Source organism: Theropithecus gelada, chromosome 1, assembly GCF_003255815.1.
Source record: "Theropithecus gelada isolate Dixy chromosome 1, Tgel_1.0, whole genome shotgun sequence".
Classification (NCBI taxonomy): Eukaryota; Metazoa; Chordata; class Mammalia; order Primates; family Cercopithecidae; genus Theropithecus; species Theropithecus gelada.
In genome coordinates this window covers 165,147,449-165,161,899 of record NC_037668.1, presented here as the reverse complement: position 1 = coordinate 165,161,899, position 14,451 = coordinate 165,147,449, and the positions used below count along the sequence as shown (strand labels likewise).

The 14,451-nt window shown below is 37.8% G+C and overlaps 1 protein-coding gene across 2 annotated transcripts in view; it reads right to left on the bottom strand.

Annotated features, from left to right (window-relative positions):
- Positions 1 to 13,308, bottom strand: part of KIF14 (kinesin family member 14) — a 64,545-nt gene extending 51,237 nt beyond the window's left edge. The window contains exons 1-7 of one of the 2 annotated variants that reach the window (XM_025392609.1): positions 12,104 to 13,308; positions 9,821 to 10,075; positions 8,903 to 8,990; positions 3,732 to 3,830; positions 1,630 to 1,682; positions 743 to 773; positions 235 to 342 (exon numbers count right to left, since the gene is read on the bottom strand). In XM_025392609.1, the coding sequence (XP_025248394.1) occupies positions 235 to 342; positions 743 to 773; positions 1,630 to 1,682; positions 3,732 to 3,830; positions 8,903 to 8,990; positions 9,821 to 10,075; positions 12,104 to 13,215 (1,746 nt within the window). In that variant the 5' untranslated portion in view covers positions 13,216 to 13,308. The remainder of the gene's footprint in view (positions 1 to 234; positions 343 to 742; positions 774 to 1,629; positions 1,683 to 3,731; positions 3,831 to 8,902; positions 8,991 to 9,820; positions 10,076 to 12,103) is intronic. The other variant, XM_025392610.1, reaches the window with a different exon arrangement.
- Between the last annotated feature and the right edge of the window lie 1,143 nt (positions 13,309 to 14,451).

Below are 14,451 nucleotides of genomic sequence, written 5' to 3'. Positions count from 1 at the left end.
TATCAATGGTATAATAAGCATCTATTATTGATTTAAAAATTTGGTAAATAGTATACTGCCATAAGTCATTTGGTCATTGACCAAAAGTCATTGAAACTAAGGTATATTTCCTATAATCAAATTGAATTTATATTTTTATATGACTGTACTTTTACCTTTTGATTTAAAGAAGACAGTAAGAAAAACATGAATTACTTAAATGTATTTACTATTTTGCCTGTGGAAAAAAAATACCTTGGTCTGGGTCATCACCAGGGTGAAAACTGAATGAGATCGGGAGCTTTTATCATTCATCCCAGTAGCAGCAGTAGCTCTTTGTTTATTTCCCAATTCTAGCCAACTCTTGTAAGGAAAAAGGAAGGAAGATCAGATCAGCAGACTGTAATTCATTGGTATAAAAATTAAAAGAGATAACATATTCACATTTGTAATTAATTTATAAAATGAAATGAGTACATATCTTTTAATAATTTATATTCCCATTGCCTTTTTTTCTGTCATAGAAATCTGAGGCAAGACATAATAACTTTAAAAGACTGTTTCCATAACTCTAAGCTTACAGGAAGGTTAATATTTTTAATATAGAAGAGCAATTATTTTGATTAAAACTTAACAAACAAAATCAGTTTGTGATAAATTAAAGAAACTAACTTTTTATTTGTAAAACAGCAATTAAGAGAAAATATTTAGGATTATGTTCTTTCTATCTAGTGAAAAGAAGACAAAATGCAATCAATCTTACCTGGATATCAGTGTAAGAACTGACAACATTCCTATTTTTAAGAAGTGAAAAGACAAAATCAATTTTACTTATGATTATACTCTTGTTCTCATAAAACAATAATAACATTTCAATTACATATTTACTCTCTGAAGGTCACAATGGACTAATTCATGAATATTATTTTACTGATTCTCCCAGAATCTTTTATTTTCCCCATTCTTAAAGGACAGGAAATAAAATAATGCTTTAATTTTAACAAAAAGTATGATTCTTCTTAACACAATGAAGCACCTTAGCATCTTAATACTGAAGTCTAAATCACAATGCCAAAAGATATACTTTAACACATATGTATATGCATAGGTATATTTATATGTGGGTGTATATGGGTCCCAATACAATCCCAGATGTATTAAATGCAGCTGAGTTAATACTTAATCACTTTTGTTTTCCTTTAAGAAAGCATTTGGAGGGTTGGAAAAGAAAGTAAAGGACTCCTAGCATGTGTCAAACTCTTAACTCTTCTTACTACCTCCTTTCCTGTTTAGCTTAGAGTCATAGGTATAAAAAGCAGGTTGAGAGGGAAGATTTAATTAATGATGAACGGAAGGGGTAAAAGGAAGAAAAAGCAAATATTTACTTCATACTCAGTATAATGAATACTCCATGGCAGACACTTTACAGGTAGTGTGAAAGATACAAGCAAGTATATAAACAAGTAACTAACACGCTATGGAAAGAGAGGGAAAACTCAATTGGACAATATCAAGGGTAGAAGGCGAAATAGTTACCCAGGGTTTCAAAGTTAGGAAGGCCAATGAGAATACAATAAAGATTATGGGAGAGTAACATTCACTCTATTCATTTGTTTTATACTCTTTGCCCTTGCTGAGCCAAACACTTACATTGACAGTGCTTCAACATATGGTCCATAAACAGGATGTTCCCTCACTCTCAGCTAGTAGAAGCAAATACATGCATCATTAGGAGTATGACAAATATTTCATATAATTTTAAATGATCGGCTTTTTCTATATCTTGAGTTTAAGGTAAGAGATTTGTCTTTATCCAGGAAAAAAAAAAACAACACACACACACACACACACACACACACAAAAGCTCTCACAAAAACAAATCTGCGAGGCATTAGGAAACAGCTTCAATATAAAAACTGTTTATAGTAGTACAATATGCAATAACATATTATAGCATCAAATGTCTTACTAGTTTTTTATTCTTAAAAACTGGTATTAGAATTGTCTAATAGACAATAATTAGAACAATATATTTTAGCATCAGATGTCTTACCTGTTTGTTTGTTTGTTTGTTTTTGAGATGGAGTCTTGCTCTGTTGTCCAGGCTGGAGTGCAGTGGCACAATCTTGGCTCACTGCAACCTCTGCCTCCGGGGTTCAAGTGCTTCTCTTATCTCAGCTGCCTGAGTAGCTGGGATTATAAGACAGCACCACCACACCGGCTAACTTTTGTATTTTTAGTAGACAGGAGTTTCACCGTGTTGGCCAGGCTGGTCGGGAACTCCTGACCTCAAGTGATCCGCCCACCTCGGCCTCCCAAAATGCTGGGATTACAGGCGTGAGGCACCGCACCCAGCTTATCTTCCTAGTTTTTCAGTAAGACATTCGAATTTTAAATCTTGCAGTAGCTAAGATTTATATACTTTTAAATGCTCTCTAAAACATATTTGTTAAATTTCAGACATTAAAATTTTTCTTTATTGTTACATTATACATTTTCAACTTTGTGAGCAGAAGCTTTAAACATACAGAAATCATAGAAGCAAATATCAAGTTTTGTTTAAGTTTCTTGATGTTGCCAATAGTAAACGGCACGACCATGGGCAAGTGAAGAAGGCAGCTGACTTTTTTTTTTTCTTGAGAGACTCTCGCTCTGCCGCCAGGCTGGAGTGCAGTGATGCAATCTCGGCTCACTGAAACCTCCGCCTCCCAGTCAAGTGATTCTCCTGACTCAGCCTCCTGAGGAGCTGGGACTATAGGCATGTGCCACCACGCCCAGCTAATTTTTGTATTTTTAGTAGAGATGGGATTTCACCATGTTGGCCAGGATGGTCTCGATCTCTTCACCTTGCGATCTGCCCACCTCAGCCTCCCAAAGTGCTGGGATTACAGGCGTGAGCCACCACGCCTGGCTGACTTATTTAGATTTTTGTTTATTGTGCTCCAAGGTCCATTGCAAAATTAAAAATTTTAAATTCAAATAGCAGTTTTTTAAAAAAATGATATAATTGTGAAACTTTCTATTCACAGATTATCTACAAGGTATGAATTTGCAAAGTAACCCATTGAAATACATATTCTATCATAAAATATAATTGTAAAAAGTTTTACTACGTTTTGGCTTATAGACTATTAGGGATCTGGTGTTCAACTTACACGGTCCAACTAAATCTTGGAACAACTATTTTATCTTTAGTTTTACACAATTCTTTATTAAAATAAAGAGGTTAAATCTAACAACTAATTTAATTTCTACTAATGATAATGTTCTGCTTATTTTCTTTTTTTCATTTTTTATTTTTTGGAGACAAACTCTCACTCTGTCGCCCAGGCTGGAGTACAGAGGCTCGATCTTAGCTCACTGCAACCTCCGCCTCCTAGGTTCAAGCAATTCTCTTGCCAGAGCCTCCCGAGTAGCTGGGACTACAGGCGCAAGCCGCCATGTCTGGCTAATTTTTTGTATTTTAGTAGAGACAGGGTTTCACCGTGTTGCCCAGGCTGGTCTTGAACTCCTGAGCTCAGGCAATCCGCTCCCCTCAGCCTCCTAAAGTGCTGGGATTACAGGAGTGAGCCACTGCGCCCAGCCAATGTTCCACTTATTTTCTAAATAATCTAATTGGACTATAGATCCAAACATTTGCTGTCATATATTTCTAGTAAAACTTTAAGCTATATCATCCAGAGAATGCAAATAATTAGATGCATTTATAAGAACAGAAATTCAAAACAAATAATAAATTGTTTTAATCTTACTGGTTGCTTTCTCTGCCCATTTTCATCTTTACAAACCAGAAGATCATGAATTTTTTCATTATATACTTCAAAGAAGCTCATTTCAATGTGATAGCTGACCTAGTAGAAATAGAAACACAGCATATAATTTATTTTAATGTTTTGCAAATAATATCTGTGATTAGGATCTAGCATCCAAAATATATAAATATATAAAAATATCTTACAACTCAACAACGTAACAGCCCAATTTTAAAATACACAAAGGACTTGAATAGACATTTCTCCGAAGAAGAATGTACAAATGGCAAACAAGCACATGAAAAGATGATCAACATCATTTCTCAGTAGGGAAATGCAAATCAAAATCACAGTGAAAAACCACTTCACACCCACTAGGATGGCAATAATACGAAGAAGAAGAAGTGGAAACCAACAAGTGTGGGTGAAGATGTGGAGAAACTGAAACCCTCCTCCATTGCTAGTGGATGTAAAATGGTACAGCCACTTGGAAAATAGCTGACAGTTCCTTGAAAGGTTAAAAACAGAATTACCAGGCCGGGCACAGTGGCTCACACCTGTAATCCCAGCACTTTGGGAGGCTGAGGTGGGAGGATCATTTGAGGTCAGGAGTTCGAGACCCGCCTGGCCAACATGGTGAAACCCTGTCTCTACTAAAAATACAAAAATTAGCCGGGCGTGGTGCCGGTGCCTGTAATTCCAGCTACTTGGGAGACTGAGGCAGGAGAATCGCTTGAACCCGAGAGGTGGAGGTTACAGTGAGCTGAGATCGTGCCACTGCACTCCAGCCTAAGCGACAGAGCGAGACTCCATCTCAAAAAAAAAAAAAAGAAAGAATCACCATAGAAATTTGGAAATTCCACTCCTATACATTCCAAAACAATTGAGAACAGGTATTCAAACAAAAACATGCACCAGTGTTCACAGCAGGACTATTCACAATAGCCAAAAGGTATAAACAACCTAAATGTCCATTAACTGACAAACAGATAAACAAAACTGGCATATCCATACAATGAAATATTATTCAGTCATTAAAAGGAATGAAGTACTGTATATGCTACAATGCAGATGAACCTCAATACATTATGCTAAGTGAAAGAAGCCAAACACAAAATATCACATACTGCATGATGCCATTTATATGAAATTTCCACAGAACAGGTAAATTCATAGAACAAAAGCAAATTAGTAGTTGCCAGGGATTGGGGAGAAGGGGGAATGGATTGTGACTGCTTAATGGGTAGAGGGTCCCCTTTGAGGGCAATGAAAATTTTTTAGGACTAGAGGTAATAGTTGTACAACATTATAAATGTAGTGAATACCACTGAATTGTATACTTTGAAGTGGTTAATTTGATGTTATATGAATTTTATCTCAATAAAAAAAATTTTAATATGAACAACAACAAAAGTCCTTGCATTTCTTCTTAACTTCTACATAAGGTTCAATTAAATCCAATAAGCATTTCTTAAGTACCTACCTACTGTGTGTATGGCTTTAGGTTATTGTCAGAAAGACATAAAGAAGTGTAAGACAAGGTTCTTGCCCATGAGGCTAAGATCTCAGAGACATATAACATACCTTCCAACACACAAAACATAGCAATAGAAAATTAATTAAGCAACAAAATGAGATGACTATAAATAAAATGACTAATCAGAAAAGGGAAAATTTAGATGGATAGAGAGAACAGGGAAGGAGGAAATAGAAGGTGAGGCATGAGAGACAGAGTAGACTAAACCAGAAAGAGGGGTAGGGCATTCTTGGGTAAGGACAGCAGCATCTGTGCACCACATGTGCTCAAAATAGGAAAGACACCCTGTAGGTTGACATTTTATCTGGTAAGATGGAACCTTAAATGAATTCTTCCTGATTGGGGCAGAAAGCAATTATTAGACTAAGTGGGCTGAGCTTCTCCTCCTTTTGACTCAGAAAGATACAGTGTAGAGGCCAAAAAGGGAAAACTTTGCTTCCAAACAGTTCTTCTGACAGGGCATGGTTTCCTTATCAGAGAGTAAATTTCATCCACTGACCCAGAAGTGAGTCAGCAGGCATCTAACAGAATTGGAAGCTTCAAGGGAGTGTCAAAGAGATTTAAGTTCAATTCACAAAATATTTATTATGCCCTATGAGGTACAAAGCATTCTTCTAGGAGCTGTGGGAAAATATGAGATGAACTGGACATAGTTTTTATCCTGAAAGAACTCAGAATCTTATTGGATATGCAATATAGTACATGAGTAATAAATGATAGAATATAGTTGGTGTCATGAGAGAGAAACAAAACACTTCCAGACAGAGACCAGGTATATGGGAACACCAAGTAATTATAAGGTAATTGCCAAATGCTATGAACAGGGATGGGGGCTGTCAGAATTCAATAAATATGTAATAATGCTTTTATTATGTAAAGTAGTATTTTATGTTACAGAAGCTCCAGGAAGACTTAGAAATGAAAATGTGGTGTAGGGAACGAATTAGAAAAGGTAGTTGGGGCCACATTGGAGAGGACCCACTTTTTTCTTCTCCTTTGATGCTCCTGGCATCGTGCTTGTACACCACCTTCTCTTACCCCCATCCACATACTATTATCTTCTACCATCCTGACATAACCACATTTAGTGGGGTTCACTATGTACCAGGCACTCTTCAAACCCTTTTGTATAGATCAACTCATTTAATCCTCACAACAAATCTATGAGAATGATATTGTCAATATCATCTCTATTTTCTGTTCTGAAACACAGAGACATTAAGTAAATTGTTCAAGATCACATTTCCACTGCAGTGATAAAGCTTAGATTCAAATTCAAATAATGTATCTCCAAAGTCCAAGCTCTTTTTTTTTTTTTTTTTTTTTGAGACAGAATCTCGCTCTGTCACCCAGGCTGGAGTACAGTGGCATGATCTCAGCTCACTGCAATCTCTGCCTCCAGGGTTCAAGCGATTCTCCTGCCTCAGCCTCCCGAATAGCTAAGATTACAGGCGACCGCCACCACACCCAGCTAATTTTTGTATTTTTAGTAGAGACAGGGTTTCACCATGTTGGCCAGGCTGGTCTCAAACTCCCGACCTCAAGTGATCCGCCTGCCTCGGCCCCCCAAAGCGCTGGGATTACAGGCGTGAGCCACCATGCCTGGCTGACCATGCTCTTAAGCATTCATTACACTATGCCATCCAATGACATAGTCATTTGATGCAAAAATCTGAGCCTCCCATCCTTTGAAATAATTCCAAAGACCTTTGCCTCAACTTTGCTTCAGCTTCACTTATCTCTCTCTCCCTGGCTTTACCTTCAAATTACTATCCTTCTAAAATGTGAACAGCCAATAGAGGACTCTACCCTACAGGCCCACAGCTTTCTCACTCCCTTATGCCCACTAAACTTGGACTTGAATCATATTTCCTCTCATAGTCTCAAGACCACCAGGTTTCTATTGATCCCCATATTCCTCTTATTTTCAATTTAATTACTGGGAATGAGAGGTTGAGGGTAGAAGAAGACAGAGGACAGGCAGTATATCTACAGAGCAGACAGACTCATCATTACTGAAATCTACTTTTCCTCTTGTGATCTCAAAAAATGACATCGATATCTAATCTGGTTGTCCAACATTGAATTCTCTCTCCCTCATCCTCCATTTCCAATAATCAGCAAGTCTTACCAGTTATACTTACTAAGATAGTCCTTCATGAGTCAAGTTCTGCTTGCCTGGCTAGTTTATTCTTTTTTTTTGAGACGGAGTCATGCTCTGTAGCCCAGGCTGAAGTGCAGTGGCGCAATCTCGGCTCACTACAACCTCCATCTCCCGGGTTCAAGCAATTCTCCTGCCTCAGCCTCCCAAGTAGCTGGGATTACAGGCATGTGCCACCACACCTGGCTAATTTTTGTATTTTTAGTAGAGACAGATTTCACCATGTTGGCCAGACTGGTCTCGAACTCCTGACCTCAGGTGATCTGCCCGCTTCGGCCTCCCAAAGTACTGGGATTATAGGAGTGAGCCACCACACCCACCCTCTAGTTTCTTCTCTTTTCACTCTCCACCCTCAAATTCCATGCTCAAAGCAAAGTAAACAATTTATAGATTCCCAAAGTCTCCCTACTTTTTTGCTTTGAAAGCAAAGCATAGTACATGCATGGTACATGCTGCTCCCTCTTCCTGGAATGTCCTTCTCCCCTTCTTCACCAAGCTAATAATGCTATGTAGCCTTCAAAAAAAGGCTCAGCTGCTCCTTCTTCTAAGAGAATGTCTCCCTCCAACCTTGTATGTTTTCACTTACATGTTCTATTAGAGCATCTACTTTAGTTTGCTTAGCATTTAATTGATTGTACTTGGCTGTTAACTGACTTATTTCTCCCACTACACTCCTTTGAATACAGGAACTGGGTCTTTTAACTCCAGACCCCTAATCGAGCACAATTTTCCCAATTTCCCTTATCATAAAAAATACTGGAGGAAAAGCATGAAAATTGTAAAATCCAAAACTCTACACCAGACCAGCTGACTCAGAACGCCCAGAAGAGATTTTTAGCAAGTGTGCACATACACACATACACATGCACATATATGTCCCTGCCAAGAATCCCCAGTAATTCTTATGACCAAGTAAATTTGAGGAAAAAAAAAAAATTGATCTAACAAGCTGCCTAGCAACAGCAGAATGCTCGGTAAAAGCTAGCTGAATGTATAAATGAATAAGTGAAATAGGAAGCCAGTACAACCTATTCAGATATAATACAGTGGAAAAAGTGTGGCTTTTGAAGTCAACTCTGGGTTCAAATCCCAATTTCACTACTCTTTCTGATTCACATTGTCCAAAAGTTTATGCCTGCTGTCCTTAGTTAAGTCTGTGCACCTATCTGACTACAAAGACATGTATAATAGCACATAGCTACCACATTTGTGAGCCTCTACGTATACACAAAAGTAAAGCAAAAACGAGAGAAGACAGAAGAGACAACTTCGCTATCACTGCCCACCAGGTGAAATTGATTCTGAATTTAGAATTTCCACCCTCCCTCTCCATACCACTGTTCCAAAGAATAGTGATCTATAAATTAGAACTGATCTTGCATTAAGTATTTCCTTAGTGGCCATGACTGATTTCAACTTAATTTGACTATTTTCTACTCTGATAAGAAGCTTGCAGGTACTATAAGAACATACCTCTTGGGTTTGTTTTCTGGCTACTTGAGAAAAAAGATCTTCACAAAATCTTGGAATTATTCCTGGTTCTTCACTAAATCCCATCATCCTGAAAAATATATTATGAATAAGGAGGAAATAAAACTAATTCATTTTTTTTTTTTATTCTTTTTGGGGAAATAGGCAGGGAAGGGAGTAGGAAGCAAGTTCATGGAATCTCATAATTAAGAATGTGGACTCTGGAGTCAAATCTGCCTGAGTCCAAATCGTGACTCCAAGATACTTAACCTCACTAAACTTAAATTTCCTCTACAGTAAAATGGGAATAATAAAACTGTCTAATTCAGAGAATTGCTGTGAGAGAATATAAGCAAAGTCTTTAGCACAGCGCCTGGAATATAGTAAGAACTCAAATGTTAGCTACTGTTGAAATGCTGAGTATTTCCTTCTAGGACAGGTATCATTATCATAGCTACCATTTATCAGATGTCCCCCTACTCCTTTCTTTTTAAGAGATGGCGACTAAGTTGCCCAGGCTGGACTCGAACTCCTGAGCTTAAGCAATCCTCCTACCTCAGCTTCCCAAGTAGCTGAGACTACAGGTGTGTGCCACCACATCTAGCTTAGACGTCTTACTTTTAATTCTCGCCAAAATACTTATAAGATAACCTCTCTGGGCCTCAGTTTACATAAAATATATAAAGTATAGTAAAATGGGGCCAGTGATAATTACAAGATGAACTGTATCAAGGTAAATGTGTAAACTGAAGCCCAGAGGCTAAGTAAATTGCCCAAGTTTGCAGAACTAGTATATAAAATGGATGAGATTTGGGCCAAGATCTGTGTGGTTTCAAAACTATATTCTTTCTATCACCCCCATGCCACTTCTCACAAAAGTATATTTAAACACTTGGATAATTGCATTCCAATACAACTTACGTATATGATTTTCCAGAGCCAGTCTGACCATAAGCAAAAAGACAGGTATTGAAGCCTTCAAAGGCTCTTTCTAGGAGTGGTGCTGCTAGCTTCTCATAGACAGTTGTCTGGCTAGCATAGTGAGGATGACATTCATCAAAAGACCAGAATGAAACATCATAAATAAAACTATAAACTTGTTTCATGTCAGGATGTTCCACAGTTATTTCTTTCCCACTCATGAAGACCACCTGGGATGCTTTTTCAATCTTCTCTCTTGAAAGAAGCACAAAGAAAAAAATCAAGTAACTAAAATTGTCATGGGTATTATTCTCACAGAACATAATAAATACCTCAAAACTATTTAAACAATCTTCCAAGGCAAGATAATCCTTTAGTTTTATGTGGAAAATGCAGATGAGCAAACAATTTTAGTGGGTTTCCAAAATATATTTCCTGTGGCTTCAGTGCCCCCAAAGGGAAAATTCCAGATTTCTCCAGAAAACCTATCCTACTTTTACAAGATTTTTTTCCTCTTTTTTTTTTTCTCTTGAACTACACCTTTCCCCATCCCACCTACTATAATCTACCTATACTCTTCGTTCAAATCTAGAAACATCTTTATTATACAAAGTTGGGGGGTACCAATCTAAATAAAGCTGGCATAAAATACAAATATAATTTTAACAAACTCAGTTGACTGTAAGTTTGAATCATAAGTCTCTCTTGGCTACTAAAGATCTCTCCTCCTTCCTCTAGATTCTCTCCCTTAAAATCATGAATCTTCATGTATACCCTTTTTCCCTTTGAGACTTAGGTGGAAATCTTTCACTTACTTTAGATCTACAGAAAAACATCATCACTCCTTGTCTGGCTCCAGATATCCACTCCCTCCCCCCTCCACGCCTGACTCTGTGACTGCTTTAAATCAGAATTTATTCTGGAAAAAACCCCTGTCTCATCAATTTGACAAGTACTCTACCCTGGCCCTGCTTTCAAGTCTTGTCTGATGAGTTTGGAATCAGGCATTTGGTTCCTTAATAAGTTCAGTATAGTCATCCATCTTGCGTTTTGTCCCTACCAGCTCTTTCTATTGTTTCTCTTCCTATCATGGTTCTTGAGGCTCTGTTAGGCATTCCAATTCTCTCAAACCAACTCACCCTCAGTTCTCCCTCTTAATACTAACCCATTTGCACAAAAAAGTTTCTACAGTACTGTATAACTTGCCTTTAACTACTTGACCCCTTAGGTTCAAACTGGAGGTTCCTGCCCCAATGCAGTGGTCACCATATCCTCTTCTAACTTGCTTAGATACACAGCTTCAAGTTAAACACTATTAATCCTGTGAAGTTTTTCACTGTCCCTTAAAATATTTTAAACAACTACATCAAAATATTTTAAAACAATTATATTTTGTCACATTCACATTTTCTCATGTCCATCTTTTCCAACCTTATCTTTAATCTGTGTCTTTCCCACCCACAACCACTTTTAGAGAGAGATTTTTTGCCATCAAAATCAAATCTAATGCATCACTGCATTTATAACTACTATATAGTAATCGGAGACGATGATGATGGTAATCACTACTCTGGAAAGGGTTTTGAAAGGACCTCTTTAGGGAACCAGTAGTTTGTTATGGTTTTCTTTTTGGTTTTTTTTTGTTTTTTTGAGACAGACAGAGTCTCGTTCTGTCACCCAGGCTGGAGTGCAGTGGCCTGATCTCAGCTCAGTGCAGCCTCTGCCTCCCAGGTTCAAGTGATTCTCCTGCCTCAGCCTCCCGAGTAGCTGGGATTACAGGTGTGCACCACCACACCTGGCTAATTTTTCTATTTTTAGTAGAGACAGGGTATCACCATATTGGCCAGGCTGGTCTCAAACCCCTGGCCTCAAGTGATCTGTCTGCCTCGGCCTCCCAAAGCACTGGGATTACAGGTGTGACCCACCACACCTGGCCTGTTATGGCTCTTTTTAAGGGATAGGTATAACATTCCAGCATATATTGCAGATCTGAAAGCAGATTTCGTTAGAGACCTAAGTGGCTTATTCAGACTTTTTAAAAACAATATATCTAGAGAAACTTCAACATACAAAATATGGTGATTCAATTTTTTAATTTTATAGTCAGTCATCAAAAATTATCAACACACTACAACTAGACCTAAAAGTTCTCTCTATATAAAAATATTGCCAACAAGTTTCAAGTTTGAAGATGCATGAATACAGACCTTCCAAAGGCAGAGAGGAATTAAAGGTACGTTACATGTAACTGCTTGGCTTTAGATTTTAAAAGGCGTCACATACCTCTTAGTGAAAGGCCTTACGCGTACTGCCACTGTCACTTGACTATTCTCTACTTTTAAGGGGTCTTTTCCTGCAGAGGTGTTCTGAACTACAGTTTCTTCTTCAGGAAGGATTGTATTTTCTGCTGACCTTTCCTGTTGATTCGCAAGAAAGGAACTTTTTGGTCTTTGTTTAACTTGAAGGTTAGACATTCTATTCTTCAGTATTGATGGAGCTGGGCTCTTAAGCTGAGGCAGACCACACTTCGGTGTCAATTTGTGTTCTGTTGTACATTTTGTAGGTGTTCTTTTTTCTAAGCTCCCAAATTTATTTGAAGTTTTTGCAATTTCCTTCCCAATAGTTCTATGATGCAAGTTTCCTGTTCCCGACACTTTGATATCCAACTTGCTCTGAGTAGGTTTTGTTGTCAAGTGTCCTGATCTAACAACTTCAGTCTGACTCAGGGAAGCAATGGGTGCTCTATTACTTGAGTACTTAAGTGCAATATTTTCATTTGCTCTACTGGGGGTAGAAAATATTTCTTTGTATTTCTTATCAGCCATCATTTCAATGACTTGTGGATCTTTATCTAAAGGTACACAAGAGGCAACAAAAGAGTTTTTAGCATTATTTACAATCTTTACATTTGTTCTACTTTCCTTAGAAACACCATTATTTTCTGTTTCACCTCCCACATTCAGTGTCATTTTGACAGAATCTGTTTCAGCTGTTTTCCACTTTTCTTCAGAATCTGTTTTAGCACGACGTTGTAATGTAAGATGTGTTTCTGCTGTTTTTTCAGTTGTGTCTTCCAAATCCCTACCAAGCAAAGATGATTCTTTGTTCCTTGTAGTTCTTCTCTGAAGTGTCAATTTACCTATAGGATTAGGGGTAAGGGGCATGTCTGCTGTTTTTTCACTGGCAGAAATAACGTAAGTGCTATTTATGTCTCTGACTTTACCTGCAGATCTCAATAATGGATCATAATTTTCACATTCTGACATATCTGACTTCAAATGCAGCTTAAGTCGGCTACTGTGGGTGAGGGCATTCAGTGATGAACTATTTTGGGAAGAAGGAATATCAAGAATATTGCCGCGGTTATTTCTATTATGAGTACTCTGTAATGACATTTTGGCAGTTATTTTAAAAAAGAATAATGACAGTTATTTTAAAAAAGAATAAGACCCTAAGCTCTTCTTTGGACATTCATTTGATTTCCAGCCATTCCTTATGTATCCGTTTCTGAAAATATCTGCTAAACTGAAAGAAAAAAAAAAGATTTAGATTACATAGACTACAAACAAGCTTCAAAAATATATAGAGAACATCCCATTGTGTAAGTAAATTCCCAGAGGCATATATTACAATAGATCACAATCTGCAGCTCAGATACTGCTTCCAAGCAACTTCAGGCAAGTCTCTCAGAGAACTTACCATCATTATTCAACAAATATTGACTAACTTTCCACTAGTGCCAGGCCCTCTGATAGATTGTGTAGACTTCAAAGACAAGAATACAATTCCCATTTCTTTAGTCTAGAATAAATATACTGATAAGCCAAATATCAGGCCAAATGTGTCAAGTGACTTAGGAGATGTAAAAAGTGCATGTCAACATAGATTTTCAAGTACTGCCAGCTTGGGGAGTGGGAAGGACTAAAGGACCCTAGCACCTAAATCAGAGTGTAGAGCAAAGTATTTTTATAAATACCTGCTACAAAGTATTTTTTTTTCCACCAATGTTCCATAAGAAGGTTTATTTTATTTGTATAAAAAAATATATATATATTTTTGGACGGAGTCTTGCTCTGTCGCCAGGCTGGAGTGCAGTGGTGGGACCTTGCCTTGCTGCAACCTCCACCTCCCGTATTCAAGCAATTCTCCTGCCTCAGCCTCCCAAGAAGCTGGGACTATACAGGCGCCCACCACCACGCCCAGCTAATTTTTGTTGGCCAGGATGGTCTCGATTTCTTGACCTTGTGATCCACCCACCTCGGCCTCCCAAAGTGCTGGGATTACAGGTGTGTGCCACCGCACCCAGCCCATGTATGTTGAATACAGGAATGCCTACAGAGAAGATTAAATTGATTGGTGTCAGGAGGCAGATTATTCCCAAGTACCACAGGCAGTAAGTACAATAAGAACTGTAAATTAATTGTGTTGAGAAAAACCATGCAAGATTAGATAAACAGACAACCCGCCCTTTAGCAGTAAGACAAATTATACAGAGGTGTATGTAAATATACAGCAACAATATCTATCAGGTATTAACGTTTTAAAGAAAGGGAACAGCAGTGACAGCTAAGAGACCTGGCTTTTAGTCAATTTAGTATCCAACTCCTTACAAGGATGTAAACAAGACTTTA